Genomic DNA, 14,655 nt, shown 5'->3' with positions numbered 1-14,655 from the left:
TGCCAAGCAGGTGAAATATAGAGTGATATTGGGGTTTTAGCTGACGTGTGTTGCCTCACTGTTTTGAGCGATGCTCGTTCATGTCTATTTAGAGCGAGCAAGCGCGAGCCCGACGCTGACTTTCGTTGACTTAACGGCCACAGGTGTCGCTGTTAACAAGCATTTCTGAAAGTTACAAATAGTCCCTTTAAATTAACCAAATATACAAAACATACAGAACACAAACTCAAACAAACATGGCTCCAAATTCCATCCCTATCCCACCCACATACAAACTGAAAAAGAACCACACTCAAAAGCAGTAAGCTAGTTAACTACCAATTCAATTAAAAAGGATATAGAAAAAACAAATTAAATACATAAATAAAAAATCATAAATAACAAGATGCGGTGTTCTGACTTATTCAGATGACTAATGATGTATCAAGTCTGATAATTTTGTTATATCAAATCCGATATAGGTGTTGGTAAGGAGTCCATATAGGTTAGATAGGGTTGCCAATCTTCAGAAAGGTGTTGTATTCATTTCTGAGGGTATATGTGATTTTTTCAGGTGGAATGCAGCTGTTCATTTCTAAAAGCCATCTAGATATGAGGAGATGGGAATCAGACTCCCATGTAATTGCTATACAATTCCTGGCAATGCATAGAGCTATTTCTAAAAACTTTTTTTTAAAAGTTCCTTAAAGGTGCACTAATGACCGTGAAATTCCCTAATAAGCAAATTTGCAGATCCAATGGGAAGGTAAATCCTGTAAGTCTTGTCATAATGTCAGAGAAGTCCTGCCAAAAGATATTAAGTTTTGTACATAACCGGGTGCAATGCAAAAACAAGCCCTCCTCTATACCACATCTAAAACACACATTTGATGTCTCAGGTCTATATTTATGCAATCTCTGTGGTGTGAAATAGAGTTGGTGAAGAAAGTTATAATGGATCAATCTGTATCTAGCATTAATAGTGGCTGACACACTTTTATGGCACAAGTATCCTCTCTGTTTCTGTGCTGCATCCATCACTTCTACTCCTTCCCTTCACCACTAGGTGAAAGGTCAGCCGGCTCTTGATTTGCATGTAAATGTCACCGCCCCGCCCATTTGTTGACGTCACGCCAGTCTCCCTGGCTGTGATTGGCTGCCGGCTGAGCTACAGTGTTGCAAATGAGACCCGACACGTTCGACACCGCACTCTGTTGTGTTGTTGTTAGTGCTGCGAGCCGATCTCACTGAGCCGAGACAGCAGGACTGTTTTTAGACTGGGAAGAAGAAGAAATGGAGAAACCTAAGAGCTTCTCGTCGGACCGAAACATCCTCTGCCTGTTTGATGTGGACGGTACTTTGACCCTGCCTCGAGAGGTGAGCTCACATCCATCCAGATCGATATGATCTCTTATTGATTATTACAAGCTTTCACAATAGCAGCTCCCTTTTTTCTCTGCCTTCATCATTTGCCTTTAAATTATTTTCAGGGTAGGAGATAGTATGTGAGAGCACACTGCCTCCTCCTAACTAACCTCACCTATACACTGTTTTCATTTATACATCCTTACCCCTGCACACACACGTTACTATTTACCCTACACACACACACACATGGAGGGGCTATGTGGTATGTAGTGTGGAAATGTATAGGTCTGTCTGATTCTGATACTGTCACCTCACATGGGATTTAATGAGTGATTTTTAATTTAAAAAAAATATATACTGTAAATGGGAAATTTACAGTATATTAAGTTTTTATAAGATTTGGGACTCATTTGTGAAATTTCTGGAGGGTAGGGGGATTTTACTTAGACCTTGTAGTGATGTACTGTTCATTTTTTAAATTTATATTTATTTATATTTTTATTATATATATTTTTGAACTCTGATCAGTTTTGTTATTGATGAGTCAGATTTTTTTTTTCTTTTCCACCTGTGATCTTAGTATCTTGTCAGCAAGTACGACAGCAGAAAATGCCTTACTTACATTATATTCAAAGTGTCTTTATGTGTTGTTTTATGGTTTGCCTTTTATGTGAAATGTGAAGTGTATGTTTTTTATGATCTGTAAAAAAAATGTAATAAACATATTTGCCCCAAAAAAAAAAAAAAATACTGTAAATTCTTCTTTTTGGTGGTTTTCATTTAGACATTTATGTAAGGTTTAAAGGAGAAATCATCTCTTTTATTATTCATTCCAAGTCTTCCTCCTTTCTTCCTCCTTCCTTTTTGTCATTGGCTCTTTGCGTTTGAATGCTTGGGTTCATATAAGGTAACTGGTGTGTGTGTGTGTGTGTGTGTGTGTGTGTGTGTGTGTGTGTGTGTGTCTGTGTGTGTGCGTGTCTGTGTGTGTGCGTGTCAGCGCCCCGATATTACATAATGTGGTCTCCCTTGTGTGCAGCTCAGAGCTTTTCTTCCATCCATATGTTGGACTAATTGGAGATCTGTGCCAGATTATGACACCACAAAGGCAAATTCTGCAGTCTTTTCCATTGTTCTCTGTTCTTTCTATGTAATGATGCTTCAATAACACAGTGGAACACACAGATTTTACTTGTTAATGATGGTACATACGTGTGCATGTTCAGTCATGTGTGTGTGTGTGTGTTTGAGAGGGAGCTCTACCAGTTTACACAAAGCGATAACGTGCAGTGCATTTTTCTGTAATCCGCAGAAAATCGACCCACAGCTGGACGAGTTTTTCCAGACGCTGCGGAGGAAAGTGAAGATCGGCATCGTGGGAGGGTCGGACTACTCCAAGATAGCGGAGCAGCTCGGGGAGGGGGATGATGGTGAGCAGTCCTCTTCCTGTCTTAATAAATGATGGTTTTACACACTCGCATGCTGCATCATTCACTCAGCTGGATCACTCCGCGTGACCTGGTACTTCTTATTGTAACCTCTGCTTAATTGGACACAAGTCCACAGAGAGGATGGTCCTTGGGAATAATGTGGGTTTTAGGCCGTTATGCAGCTTAATAGAGAGAGTAACACAACATCCTTCTAACAGACTCGCTATAAAAGGATGATAACACAAGAGTGTCTTGAGATGTATTTTGTGATGCATTGTTTACACTTTGGATCAGGAGGCTGCAGAAAGCTCTGTAAATGATTTAGCCATACATTTAAACAGCATTTATAACAAGTGAGGAGCACTGATGAAGACAGGCATCATTGCAAACAGCCCATTTTTAAGCTGCACTGCAGTGCTTGTAACTGCTTCAGCAGGCCTGGAGAGGCTGTTTTGGACTAACCTCATCTAACCGAGCATCCATTTATAGCTTGTTGTAGCTCTGCAGATAACAAGTGTTCAGCGTTGACAGAAGTATGTGCTTGGAAGTGACCTGCAGGTGTCATTGTTGTTTTCCTCTAAGTCACATGGCTTCAGGGAATTAGAGCTCTAATTTTGTTATTACTCGTTTAAAACGCGCATGCAGAATATCACGAGATAGAGCTGTCAATAAACATAAACCTTTATAGAGGCTACTACGTTTTGTTGCAAGTGTTCAGCGTTGACAGATGTTTGTGCTTGATTTGTTTTTAGTTGAAACCAGAAATATCCTCATATATATCCCGCCAAAATCTCAACATTGTTTTCTTGAAGTCACATGGTTTGGGGTAAATCATGAGTTAGGGCAGTCATACTTTATTTCATCACTGATTCACGTGTGTTATGCAGGAGAGTTTTTCAGCTCCTTATACATCCCATCAGATTTGTTAAAAGCAGGTGGGAGGGGTTTATGAGGGGCAGACCTCAGTAGCAGCATCGCATGAATGGGTTTTCAATGTTAATCATGAAATGTACCAACCCCAGACAAGAGTGTCTTTCCCGCTGGCCATCGCAGGGGGCGATGACGACGGCAGAAGCGATACAACTGGGAGGCTATTTTCCCACCAGCTATGAATAGCTAAAAAGAGGAATATTATATACACAATAAATCATAATAAAGCTGCCCACTGCGAGCAGGGGATAAAGACCACACAACACTAGTGTGTTCAGTATAATAATATTTAACAATTTTAATGTTTAATCGTTTCAATATCTGAGCAACTATGATATATATAATCAACCTTCTCAATGCTGATAAAATACACAAACATATATAGACCCCACTGCTGAGGAAAGTGAGATGTGAACACCTAAATTACTGGGGCCAAGCAATGTTCACAAGACAGGTAAAAACTCCAAGTCACTGTGCGCGAACACATGATGAGGGGAGGTTGACTCACTGCGAACAGTTGTTAGACTAGTAGTTAGTTCAGCATGATCACCTTTCTCTTCCTTTATATGTGTTGCAACCCAGGAGGCTGGGCTGACAATTGTCTTATGATGACTAACTGTTGCATTCAACTCATCATGACTGTCTGTTTTGATATGATTTCGTAACAACACAATGGGAGGCACAGTTAAAAAAATATGAACATATTAGTCGACATTTGAACTCAAGTGCAACTCCAGTGGTTCTATTTAGTTAACTTTATTTATCTGTGGCTCCCAAACCTGCTGCCAAAACACACCGCAGCGCCAGCAACCTCCCGGCTGCATGAGCAGGATGAAAACCTGTCTATCTGTAAATATTAGGGTACAGCTGGAATGCAGCTGTATTGCGACAAGAGGGAGCCATGCGGTTTCATAACCTTGCCAAGTGTGCTAAAGGTGAATCCTTTCATACTTCACGTTGCACATATTGTCAGCGCTGACGGATAATGTGATAAGCTGTGCTATAAAATGACACAACGAATGGGTCGGAAATGTAATGATAAGATGTTCGCATCACATTATTACAGTGTTTCTTTTTATTGATGGTGAAAAAGGTTATTGAAATTGTCAGTTTTATCATTTAATCATCAGTTAATGTGTAGAACTAAATAACCACATAACAGTTAATTCTAATAACATGTTTTTTACATTTTTAACCCAGTTAGAGGAGCATTTTATTATTATTTGTCACACAGACACAATCCAGCTGTTTTTACATCATCAGCTTCTACATGCCTTCAGTTTGCTGGATTCTGCTGTTGTGCAGGTGACTGCTGTGGTTATTAATGGGAAAGTGATCAAAGCAGCTTTTTAGTCAGGCAAAGTTACAGACTTTTCCTGGAGAGTGTTGCCTGCGGATCACTTACAGGCCAAAGTGAGTGGGAAGGTCAGACAGATTAAGCGCGGCTTTTCCAGGCAGAGTTACACAAACTGTAATCTGCCACCAGGTAAATATAGCAGGCTGTTCTATTCTTCTGTATTCAGACCTTAGTGGAAGAGACACTTCTTCCTACTACTTCCTTGTGTGGGTGTTATGAGCACATTAGTCACATTTCACCTGTCTCCTCTCCTCTCTTGCAGTGATACACAAGTTTGACTATGTGTTTGCTGAGAACGGGACAGTGCAATACAAAGATGGGAAACTCCTCTCAAAGCACGTAAGTGATCATTCAGAGTCCCATTTTTCATGTTATGTCACAACTTCAGTTGGTATCCAACACATTATCTGTTTTGAGAGAAATACCACATACATGCTTCACATGTTTACATTTTATGTGATGAAAAATATGTTTACCTACAAAGAAATAAGACAAATGATCTAATTCATTACCCAAAAGCTTAAGATACTAAAAGGTAGGGCTGGGTGACATGGAGATCAAATACCTCGATATAGATATTGCAACGATATTATAGGGTTGACCATTGGTGCTTTTACAAAATATTGACAAAAATGTTTGCTAAATAATCATCAGTAATGTGGCTATAATGACTAATTGGGTAAAGGCAAATAATAAAACAGCTAGAACAGTCTGGTAAACTTAGAAAATTACATCACTTTACTGTAATGCAGCCTTTAAAATCAGGAAAAGACAACACTTATTACGATATTATGATATCCAAGACGATATCTAGTCTCATATCACTATATCGATATCATATTGATATATTAAACAGCCCACCTGAAAGGCTACTTACGACTATGAATCTAATAGGTGACCTCTTTTCCTCCATCTTGACGAACCATATGGATACACAGGGGGAAAAAAAATGTAATAATTTAATTTGAATCAGAGCACAGTGTGTGAAAGTGTTTATGAATGAAGTGTATTTTCATCCCATCAGGCCATTCAGAACCAGATCGGGGAGGAGCTGCTGCAGGACCTGATCAACTTCTGCCTGAGCTACATGGGGCTCATCAAGCTGCCAAAGAAAAGGTGAGACTTTGACCGACCTCATAAGACAGTCAAGTTATTCAAACCCCCAGGATGGACACACACGCACACCTTTGACCTGCATTCCTGGTATTCCTGCTATCTCTTTATCCATCAGCAGATTCAGCACTGACTTGTTGAGGCAGATAAGAACATGCCCGATTGGATCTCTGTGTAGGAATAAAGCTAAAACATGATTGTTAACATGTGTTTTTCTTCTTCCTATGGGGGGGTGATGCTCTCTTTGTAAACTTGGTATCATGTTAAACCAAATCCAGGTTTCTGCCTCAGTTAAGTTTTTTTAAAATGTCCTTTAAGTGTCCTCTTCTGCCTGCAGGGGAACGTTCATTGAGTTCAGGCATGGCATGCTCAACATTTCCCCCATTGGTCGGAGCTGCACGCCGGAGGAGCGAATCGAATTCTCTGAAATCGACAAGGTAAAAACCAAAGTGTATAGGTCAAATATCACACTCATTCATCACTGGCTGCTTGTAACGTTCAAGCTTATTCTGCTGTTGTACATGTAGTAAGTGGCATTTTGCCTGAATTGCAATGAAATTACTAGAACGTTATTAAGATGCAATGTAGCCAAATTCAGCAGCAAAGCTAAACAAACTGTACATATTTACACATCAGGCACTGAGAGTCACAGACCGCCTCTCTGTCTCTCGGTTTCATCAAATGTGCTCAATTAAGCAGACAGAGAGAGGTCAAACAATGTTGAGCTTTCACAACAGCTTAACAGGCCGTCCATTGATGACTCACAGAGCCGGGCGATATGGAGGAAGCAGATAGCAGCCGAGGAGGAGAGGTTTAACCCTTCAGCTTCCCGCTAACATTTACGCAGCTGGATCCTCTGCTACGTTCATACATGAAATAATATATGCTCAGATTATATTAACCAACATAATCTGTACATGACAAATTGCACATAAGCAGATAATAGTTATGATGATCGCCAGAGTGTTAAATGAATATAAACGTCAAGGTTGGCGATTTCTGACTGCTTCTTTGTCACTTTGTCGCCAGAGAGAGAAGATCAGGGAGAAATTTGTCGCTGCCCTGAAAGAGGAGTTTGCTGGAAAGGGACTACGGTTCACTAAAGGTGAGAGAGTCGGAAGCTGAAAGCCCAACGTGCACTCCCAAAAAAAAACATGCATCCTGTAATATATTACCCACTGGAGTTAACTCTGACTGGCCTCAATTACAAACGGGAACTGGGACATGACAGATAAGTCTTCTCCTAATCTGCAGGAGGCATAACACAGCAGGGCCATAAATATATGGAAAAAAAGAGCCAATGTGCATTTGTCGATTAGCATCAAAAACAGAGGAGACAGCGGCACTTTATTGCTGTGAAAATCTCCAAGGAGTTCCCCCAAGTAAGGTACACTGATTTTAAATGTGGGATAAATAGAGCACTGTATCGGATCAGTACTCGGGGTTGGAATCGGTATCATGAGACAAAAAGTCATATTGGTGCTACATGACCAGAGAAAAAAAGGCTGTGGTATTCTCTTTCGCTCAAAAGGTAGAAAACCTACAACACCCAGAATGCACTGGGCGCCACTCCCAGGTTGCTCCCCTGGGCTACTCCTATTGGATAGGCTTGACCAGAGCTTCCGTTGTGTCTAAATATTCGCGGCAAGGCGTTTTCTGTTATTTTCAGCTTGCTTGAGTAGGAAAACTTCTTCGACTTGTGTTTACAAAAATGTGATATTTGCAATAGTGTCGCCTTGCATTGTTTCCGGTTGTAAGGAGTGGAAGAGGAAACGTCGTGGTTGTGGAGTGAGTTATTATCGGTTGCCATTAAAGGATCCAGATTGCTGTAAACAGTGGCTGAGAGCTGTAAATAATCCAAAATATGGAGAGAACACCGCAATGAAAAGTCTGCAAAACCTCAACACATCCACACCCCTGCAAACTGCATGTTGTATTTAACCTTTTGAAGCCTGGTATCGCCCTAAAACGTCTCCTGAAGTGGAGTAAAGGGGATCAAAACACCGGATGACATTGTTCCCTGAGAGCTTGACTTGACCGAATCACTTCATACATATTATATTCATAGTAGCCTTCCACTAGAATTTAAAATACAGTGATGAGAATGTTAAAGCTCAGATCTGTTTATCATGTTTGGAAATTATTAGATCTAGTATCGTCGTGCTCTCTGAGTGAGCAACAGCATCTTTGTTTGTATTCTTGGAGCGAGTTCATTCAGGATCTCCCTGATAACATCTGTGCAGCTTAATGACAAACTAGTTTAACAGCATATCTGTCTGCCTATTGTCTCTTATCACTGTTTAAAAAAGACCCCTCTACCACCACACCTGTGGTGTATGGAGGACCTTGTGCTGGACATTGGAGCCCTCAGTTAACTATTACAAACACACACACACACACAGGTCTCTCTCTCTCTCTCTCTCTCTGTGGCGACACAGCAGCAGCAGTAAGGTGGATCGGGTAAGTGATGTTTGCTTACGTGCTGTGCGAGGTATGAGCCTCTGCCGATGACGCCTGAAAGCTGGTCACAGTTCAAACAAAGGAGACAGATGGACTTGTTTTTTACTGTGCTCTTCCTGTTCTCGATCCCTGGCATGTAGCACAAAAGAGAAATGTGACGTTATTTCACATTTCTCAATACAAAGTTGGATGAGTGCAAATATAAAAAGTCTAAGGTAACATTAAGGTGTAAATCCAAAATATATACAATGGCAAAGTCAGGTTATCAGCATGGATCATAAAAATAGAAACAGGGTTAACGGTAGGGATCCGTCTAGGTGGCGTTGCATAGAGAGATCTGATTATTATTATAAATCGAAGCACAGACTTTTAATCGTTATTTTAACAGCCACAGTGTCGTTAAAAATCATTTCCAGCACCTGATCATATTCTTAAAGTAGGTTTGACTTCCAGATGGATGATATCGTACACACACTCAGGTTGCTGAGGTGGAAAGCCAGTTGTTTGCAGATGTTTTACCGCTCACTCTGTTGCCTTTGACACTTAGGAAACAGGCCGATGGGTCCGGTCGAAGGATGAACAGAGTTCGAGATTCATTTGTTTGCCATCCTCGGTGTCTTAGCTGCTTCTGCACGGCCGCCCTTGTTAACTGATACCGTCGATCTCTGCGATAGGTGTTGTGTAAACCTGACACTCTATCCAATCTGTGCTGAGAGAGTACAGAATGTAAGGGACAGAGAGGTAAAAGCTTTTATCCTGTATTGATTTTTTTCCTTATTAAACGTTTGCAATAACAGAGGAGATGTAGTTAAAGAGAAGCAAACCCTTTGAGACTTGTTGTGTATGTTTGTGTGTGTGTGTGTATATATATATATACAGTACAGTCCTGTATCTACATCAGGAATGATGCATATTAAGTTCCCTCAATTACTCATTTCGACACTTTTTTAAAAGTTTTATTAGATTCCTGGTTATATATTCTCTGGAACTTTTTATTTTTTGTACATTTTTGTCTAAGATTAACCACCATGCTGAGTAACCTTTATTTATTTGTAATTAATTTACAGCATTTAGGGTTTAACAGAAGGGTTGAAAAGGATTACATGCACATCTACACATTGTCAGCAATTTAGCAGCCTTCCTTGTCTTTGCTCAGCAGTGAGTAAAGCAGTCCAGGGGATGGGTTGTTGGAGCTCTGAGGTGTTTGTAGTGTGAGGTTGAAGGTGTTTGGGATGGAGGCGTGTGGAGGGTGTGTGAGTGAAACAGCCTTCTGATTGGCTGGACACTCCTCAGCTGTTGCCTTTTGTTATTGCCTCTTTAAACTCTTTAGCAGAGACAAGGCAGTGGGAAGAATTAAAGGGGGGAAGGGCAAGAGAGCAGATTGAAAGGGAAGAGCTGCAGAGAGACTTTTGGAGGAGACTTTTCGGCTACATTTCACAGTTCTGAGGTCGCTGAGGTCATTCGACTCACAGCACAGCAACAATAGAGCTTTTTCTGTGACTTTTAAAAATGACCTGTGATGAAAAATGAGCTGTAATGAAAACCAGAGCTGGACTGTGTAGAGAACATTTTGCAAAACACACATTGCAAATCATGAACGTTTCCGTGAGCTGCAGCAGTAATCACACGTCACAGTCGTCTCTGGATTCCTTGAATAAAGAAAATGCTTGGCATTGTTTGGTCAAAAATGAACACACACTGGGCTGGCGTGTTTTTGTGGCACACCCTGCGTCTCTCCCTGCCAACAAGCTCTCTGAACTGTTAACAAACAGATCCGTCCCTGCTGGATAAAGAGCTCCAAAAGCCTCCATCAGTTTCAGCCTCTGCTGTGTAAACAACGTTTGTTCTGCAGAGCTGGAGGTGTTGACTGTAAATACAGGTAGAAGAGAGCGAAAGGGAAAGTATCCACCAGCATATTGAGTGTACTGGTTAATATAAATTGTGTTGAAAACGTGACATGAACACATGCTTTGTCTGCAAAAAATTGGCAAATGTATGTCAGCTGATATTAGAATGTTTCATTTTCCTCTTTTAAAATGCATGATATTGTTAAACATATTGTTCAAGGAATACAGTGTATATGAGTATATAGTTAAGATGATGATAATAACAATGTCCTGTTTGTCATCATCTTTTTTTAAGGTGGTCTCATCAGCTTTGACGTTTTCCCAGAGGGCTGGGACAAGAGACTGTGTCTAGAGCAGCTGGACAGCGAAGGCCTGGACACCATCTACTTCTTTGGCAACGAGACCTCAGATGTAAGTTCATCCTGGGAACTGCATACAAATACACATACTGACACAGTTTACCAATTGTGTTCTTTATACACTGCATGGTCGAAAGCATGTGGACACCCAAACATTACATTGATTGTTGAGTATCTCGTTCCAAAACCACCGGCATTCTGGGAACGCTTTCCGCAAATATTTAGGAACCTGGCTGTAGGGATTTGCACCCATTCAGCCTCAAGAGCATTAGTGAGGTCAGCCACTCGTGTTGACTCATTGACAGTCAAGATCTACCACACCAACTGTCCACAATGTTGCAAGCACACTGCGGTCTACAATATCAGCAGCATAAAGATTTCCCTTAATTGGAACTAAGGGAGATTCCATTGTATTCTGGGGTTTACCTTCACAATGTCTCACGTGGACTCCAGTACGGATCGACGAACCATGCCCAAATGCGGTACGGAGCGTTCACACTAATCAAATGAACTGGTCTTTGGGGTCAAGTGTACTCGGATCCGGGCCCAGGTCCCTGTTGTGAAAGCACCCGCTGATCTCAACATAAACAAATGCACATGGATGATGACGCAAGTGTACTCGACACGGTATGAATCAATCGTACCTAATATGAAAACGCCGATCATTGCAAAGCCCCCATAAACACATCCTAAAGCTGCTTTAGCTGACTGTCAGTGCTACAGGGAGTCAAGTTGCACGCAGAACACAAAACTATTCAACTGATTTTCTCAAACAGATTTCCATTTAAATAGTGCAGGAGAGTCAGTTATACTTTTTGTTACTGTACAGTAAAAACACCTCATAGTGAGCTCTGTAAGCATCGCAGAGGAGCCCTAAAAGCCCAGTCTGCTCTGATTGGTTAACTGAACCAAACTCTTCAGACTTCGCTCCAGCTCCACTCAAACTAGCTTTGTTTGAGGGCGTGTCAAACTAGCCGCTACCCAGGTTTTATGCAAATGTATTACTTGGTGACATCACCACGTTACGGAAGAAAAAGGCGGGACTTCAAGCGAGGCGTTTCAGGCAGTTCAGGAGCAGTGTTTCTGTGTGGGAGAGTAACTCCCTTTGGCGTGGACTTTGGGCTTTGTAACTTTGCAGACCTTTTACATGCACAAAAAACTATATAACACACTAAAAGAAAGGGAAAAAGAACAAAAGCATAATAAGTCCTCTTTATGTTGAGGCATACAAAACTGACTGTTTGTCCGGGATCCGAGGTTAAAGTTCAAATGACATGATTGTAGATTAGGAGAGCTTCGACTGAAAGGATGTTGATCTGTGTTTATAATTCTCGATGATTCCGTTTTTTAGGGAGGAAACGACTATGAGATTTTCAACGACCCACGGACCATCGGTTTCACGGTCTACTCTCCGGAGGACACGGTCCGGTTCTGTCGGGAGCTTTTCTTTGATGCTCCGCCGCACGAGCCCTGATGTCCTCGAACGCCCCTCCAACCCCCAACACCGCACACCCGATCCCTTTACCCAGAAACACCTTCGACTTCCCGCCTGTGGGTCTCTGCTAGTGCAACTCAAACCCAGGCTATTTATGAACTGCTGAAAGGTACTACTAATGATCTTCTCCATATTATTAATATGATTAAATACAAATGGACAGCAGATGGGTGATTTGATTAAATTTGTACAATTAAAATCTGCTGCTTTTTAAAAAAGGGACAGAAACTGAGGAAGTGTTACATGTTGATGTATGTGAAAGTTTTAATTACTGTGCTTAGGGAGATTCTAAAACGTTCTGCAGTGTTGAAAGTTATTACTCTAGATTATTAGAGTACAGAATGATGTTTTGCACTAATGTTGGCATAATTTCATACCAATCGTTGATATAGTCTTGTTGAAGGAGATGATGAGGAGAGCGAGAGAGAAAACAGGTGCTTTACTTGTTTTGAAAATGAGATCTGAATGAAGCATTAAACAGTTGAGGATTTATGAATCATTCCAGGTATTTTAATGTCTCTGCAGCGCTCTGAGCTGGAAGGATTTATTGTTTATTTACTGTGTGATCCCTTGAATATCAAATGTCTGTTTTAACCTCACAAAGCTGCTTGTTTTGCGGTTCTTAAAGTGAAAATGTATCAGATTTCTATTTAAAACTGATCATTACTGACTCAGTGGATTCATCTTAACCAGTGGATTAAGCTCTTGTGACCAAGTCACTCTGCGAACTCTTCAATATGACAGCTTTCTATGTAAAATATTTTTACAAGCTGCCTCATGGCCTGCACGCTGGGTGACTGTATGTATTGATGCTTATTGCTTGGTACCTTGTTGCTAACTTTTTTTCATGCCGTTTTCAACAGATGCTTAAAGGTTTTTTTAAATAACTTTTAAATATGCGAAAACGGACACTATGATTTCCCCATGACAGGTCAATGTTCTGTCTGTCTGTCATGGTTCAGAAAACTAATGCCTCCTTGATGGATCGTTCTGTGTCCGACTGTAAAACACTCCTTCAACCTCAAAGACTAAAAGGATCATGTAGACAGGACTGTTATGCACAGCAGAAAATGAGATTTCATGCTAACTGATTAAAAGAGTGGTCTTGTCTTTTTTCAGTCATTTATGGATAAAAATCAATTAATTGTAATAAAACTGTTTTGATATTCTGTCACTGACTTCGGCTCTCTGGTGTCGTTCTTTATCCTGTTGGACCAAACTGGGTTTTTTACCTCAGAAATGCTTTTTTTACATATAAAACTCACTCACAAAATCACAAACTCAACACTTTCTCATCAAGAAGGCTGCAGATTTTCCTGCATTCATTTTTCTGCTTTGTGTCTTTTTACATTTCACCACTGGGAGTCGCCAGAAACTTTGAAATCTTACCTACGCAGATGCTTTAAAGATACAATACAATTCCACTTGTGGCTGTTAAAACACCAAATTATCAATTTGTTTTTAAGGAAATGTAATTTACTCCCCATTACAATCAACAGTGTTTCTTTTAATCTTATTCAGCAGCATCCCTAAAGCAGCCTCACTGTTAAACGTCTAATGATTCACGTGTCCAGAGTTTAGTTTACTTTGATTGATTTCAACTTAAACAACTCAAATACACATATAAAAAAAATAATAAAAACAAGAAATCATTACGTTTGAAATACTGACAAACCAAAGCAAGTTTATGCTGACGGAAAATAGCTTGTAACACTTACCCATTTTACATTATTTTGTACACCTCATTTAATTGAATCACTGAAAATGAAAAAAAGAAACAAAATAAAATAAATGCATATTCCATATACCCAAAAAGTTCATATACACACTAGTGTTCATCCTCAGTTTTATATTTATATTTACAGAGTAGTGAACTCATCTTCCAATTAATAACAGCTAAATAGATAATTAGCACTCAATTTGTATTTCAAATATTTAGCATTGCTAATTTTATTACTTTGGTTTATTTTTGTATTCTTTTTTTTTTTCGACCCCACAGTAAAAGACTTCCCAAATGGCTCAGTAATAAAACACAGAAAAAAAGAAATGGAGCCTCTGAATGCAGAAAAGTGATAAAATGTAATATGCTAAATATGTTATAGATACAGGCACTCAAATGGCATGAAGAACACGAAAAGGCTTGTGTCGGGAGTTGTTCTGGCTCGCAGCGTGTTTCAAGCTTAAGTTCTTCCTCAGACACCATCAAGAAGTTTCTGATGATGTGTCTCTGGAAGTAGGGGAAAAGGCAGGAAGTGACGTGACAGATACGCCACTTTCTGCGTATTTCTAGCATCTTTTTAGATTTTTTTTTGCCGTTTTT

At 40.2% G+C, this 14,655-nt stretch overlaps 1 protein-coding gene across 1 annotated transcript; it reads left to right on the top strand.

Moving 5' to 3' along the window:
- Positions 1-1,159: 1,159 nt before the first annotated feature.
- Positions 1,160-13,513, top strand: pmm1 (phosphomannomutase 1). The gene is made up of 8 exons (XM_074655400.1): positions 1,160-1,356; positions 2,657-2,774; positions 5,324-5,400; positions 6,086-6,177; positions 6,512-6,611; positions 7,204-7,279; positions 10,777-10,892; positions 12,192-13,513. Exons 1-8 carry the CDS (start codon positions 1,273-1,275, stop codon positions 12,312-12,314), a joined length of 786 nt encoding a protein of 261 aa, XP_074511501.1. The 5' UTR covers positions 1,160-1,272; the 3' UTR covers positions 12,315-13,513.
- Positions 13,514-14,655: the final 1,142 nt, after the last annotated feature.

Source organism: Sebastes fasciatus, chromosome 13, assembly GCF_043250625.1.
Source record: "Sebastes fasciatus isolate fSebFas1 chromosome 13, fSebFas1.pri, whole genome shotgun sequence".
NCBI lineage: Eukaryota > Metazoa > Chordata > Actinopteri > Perciformes > Sebastidae > Sebastes > Sebastes fasciatus.
This window is presented reverse-complemented; position numbering and strand designations above follow the sequence as displayed.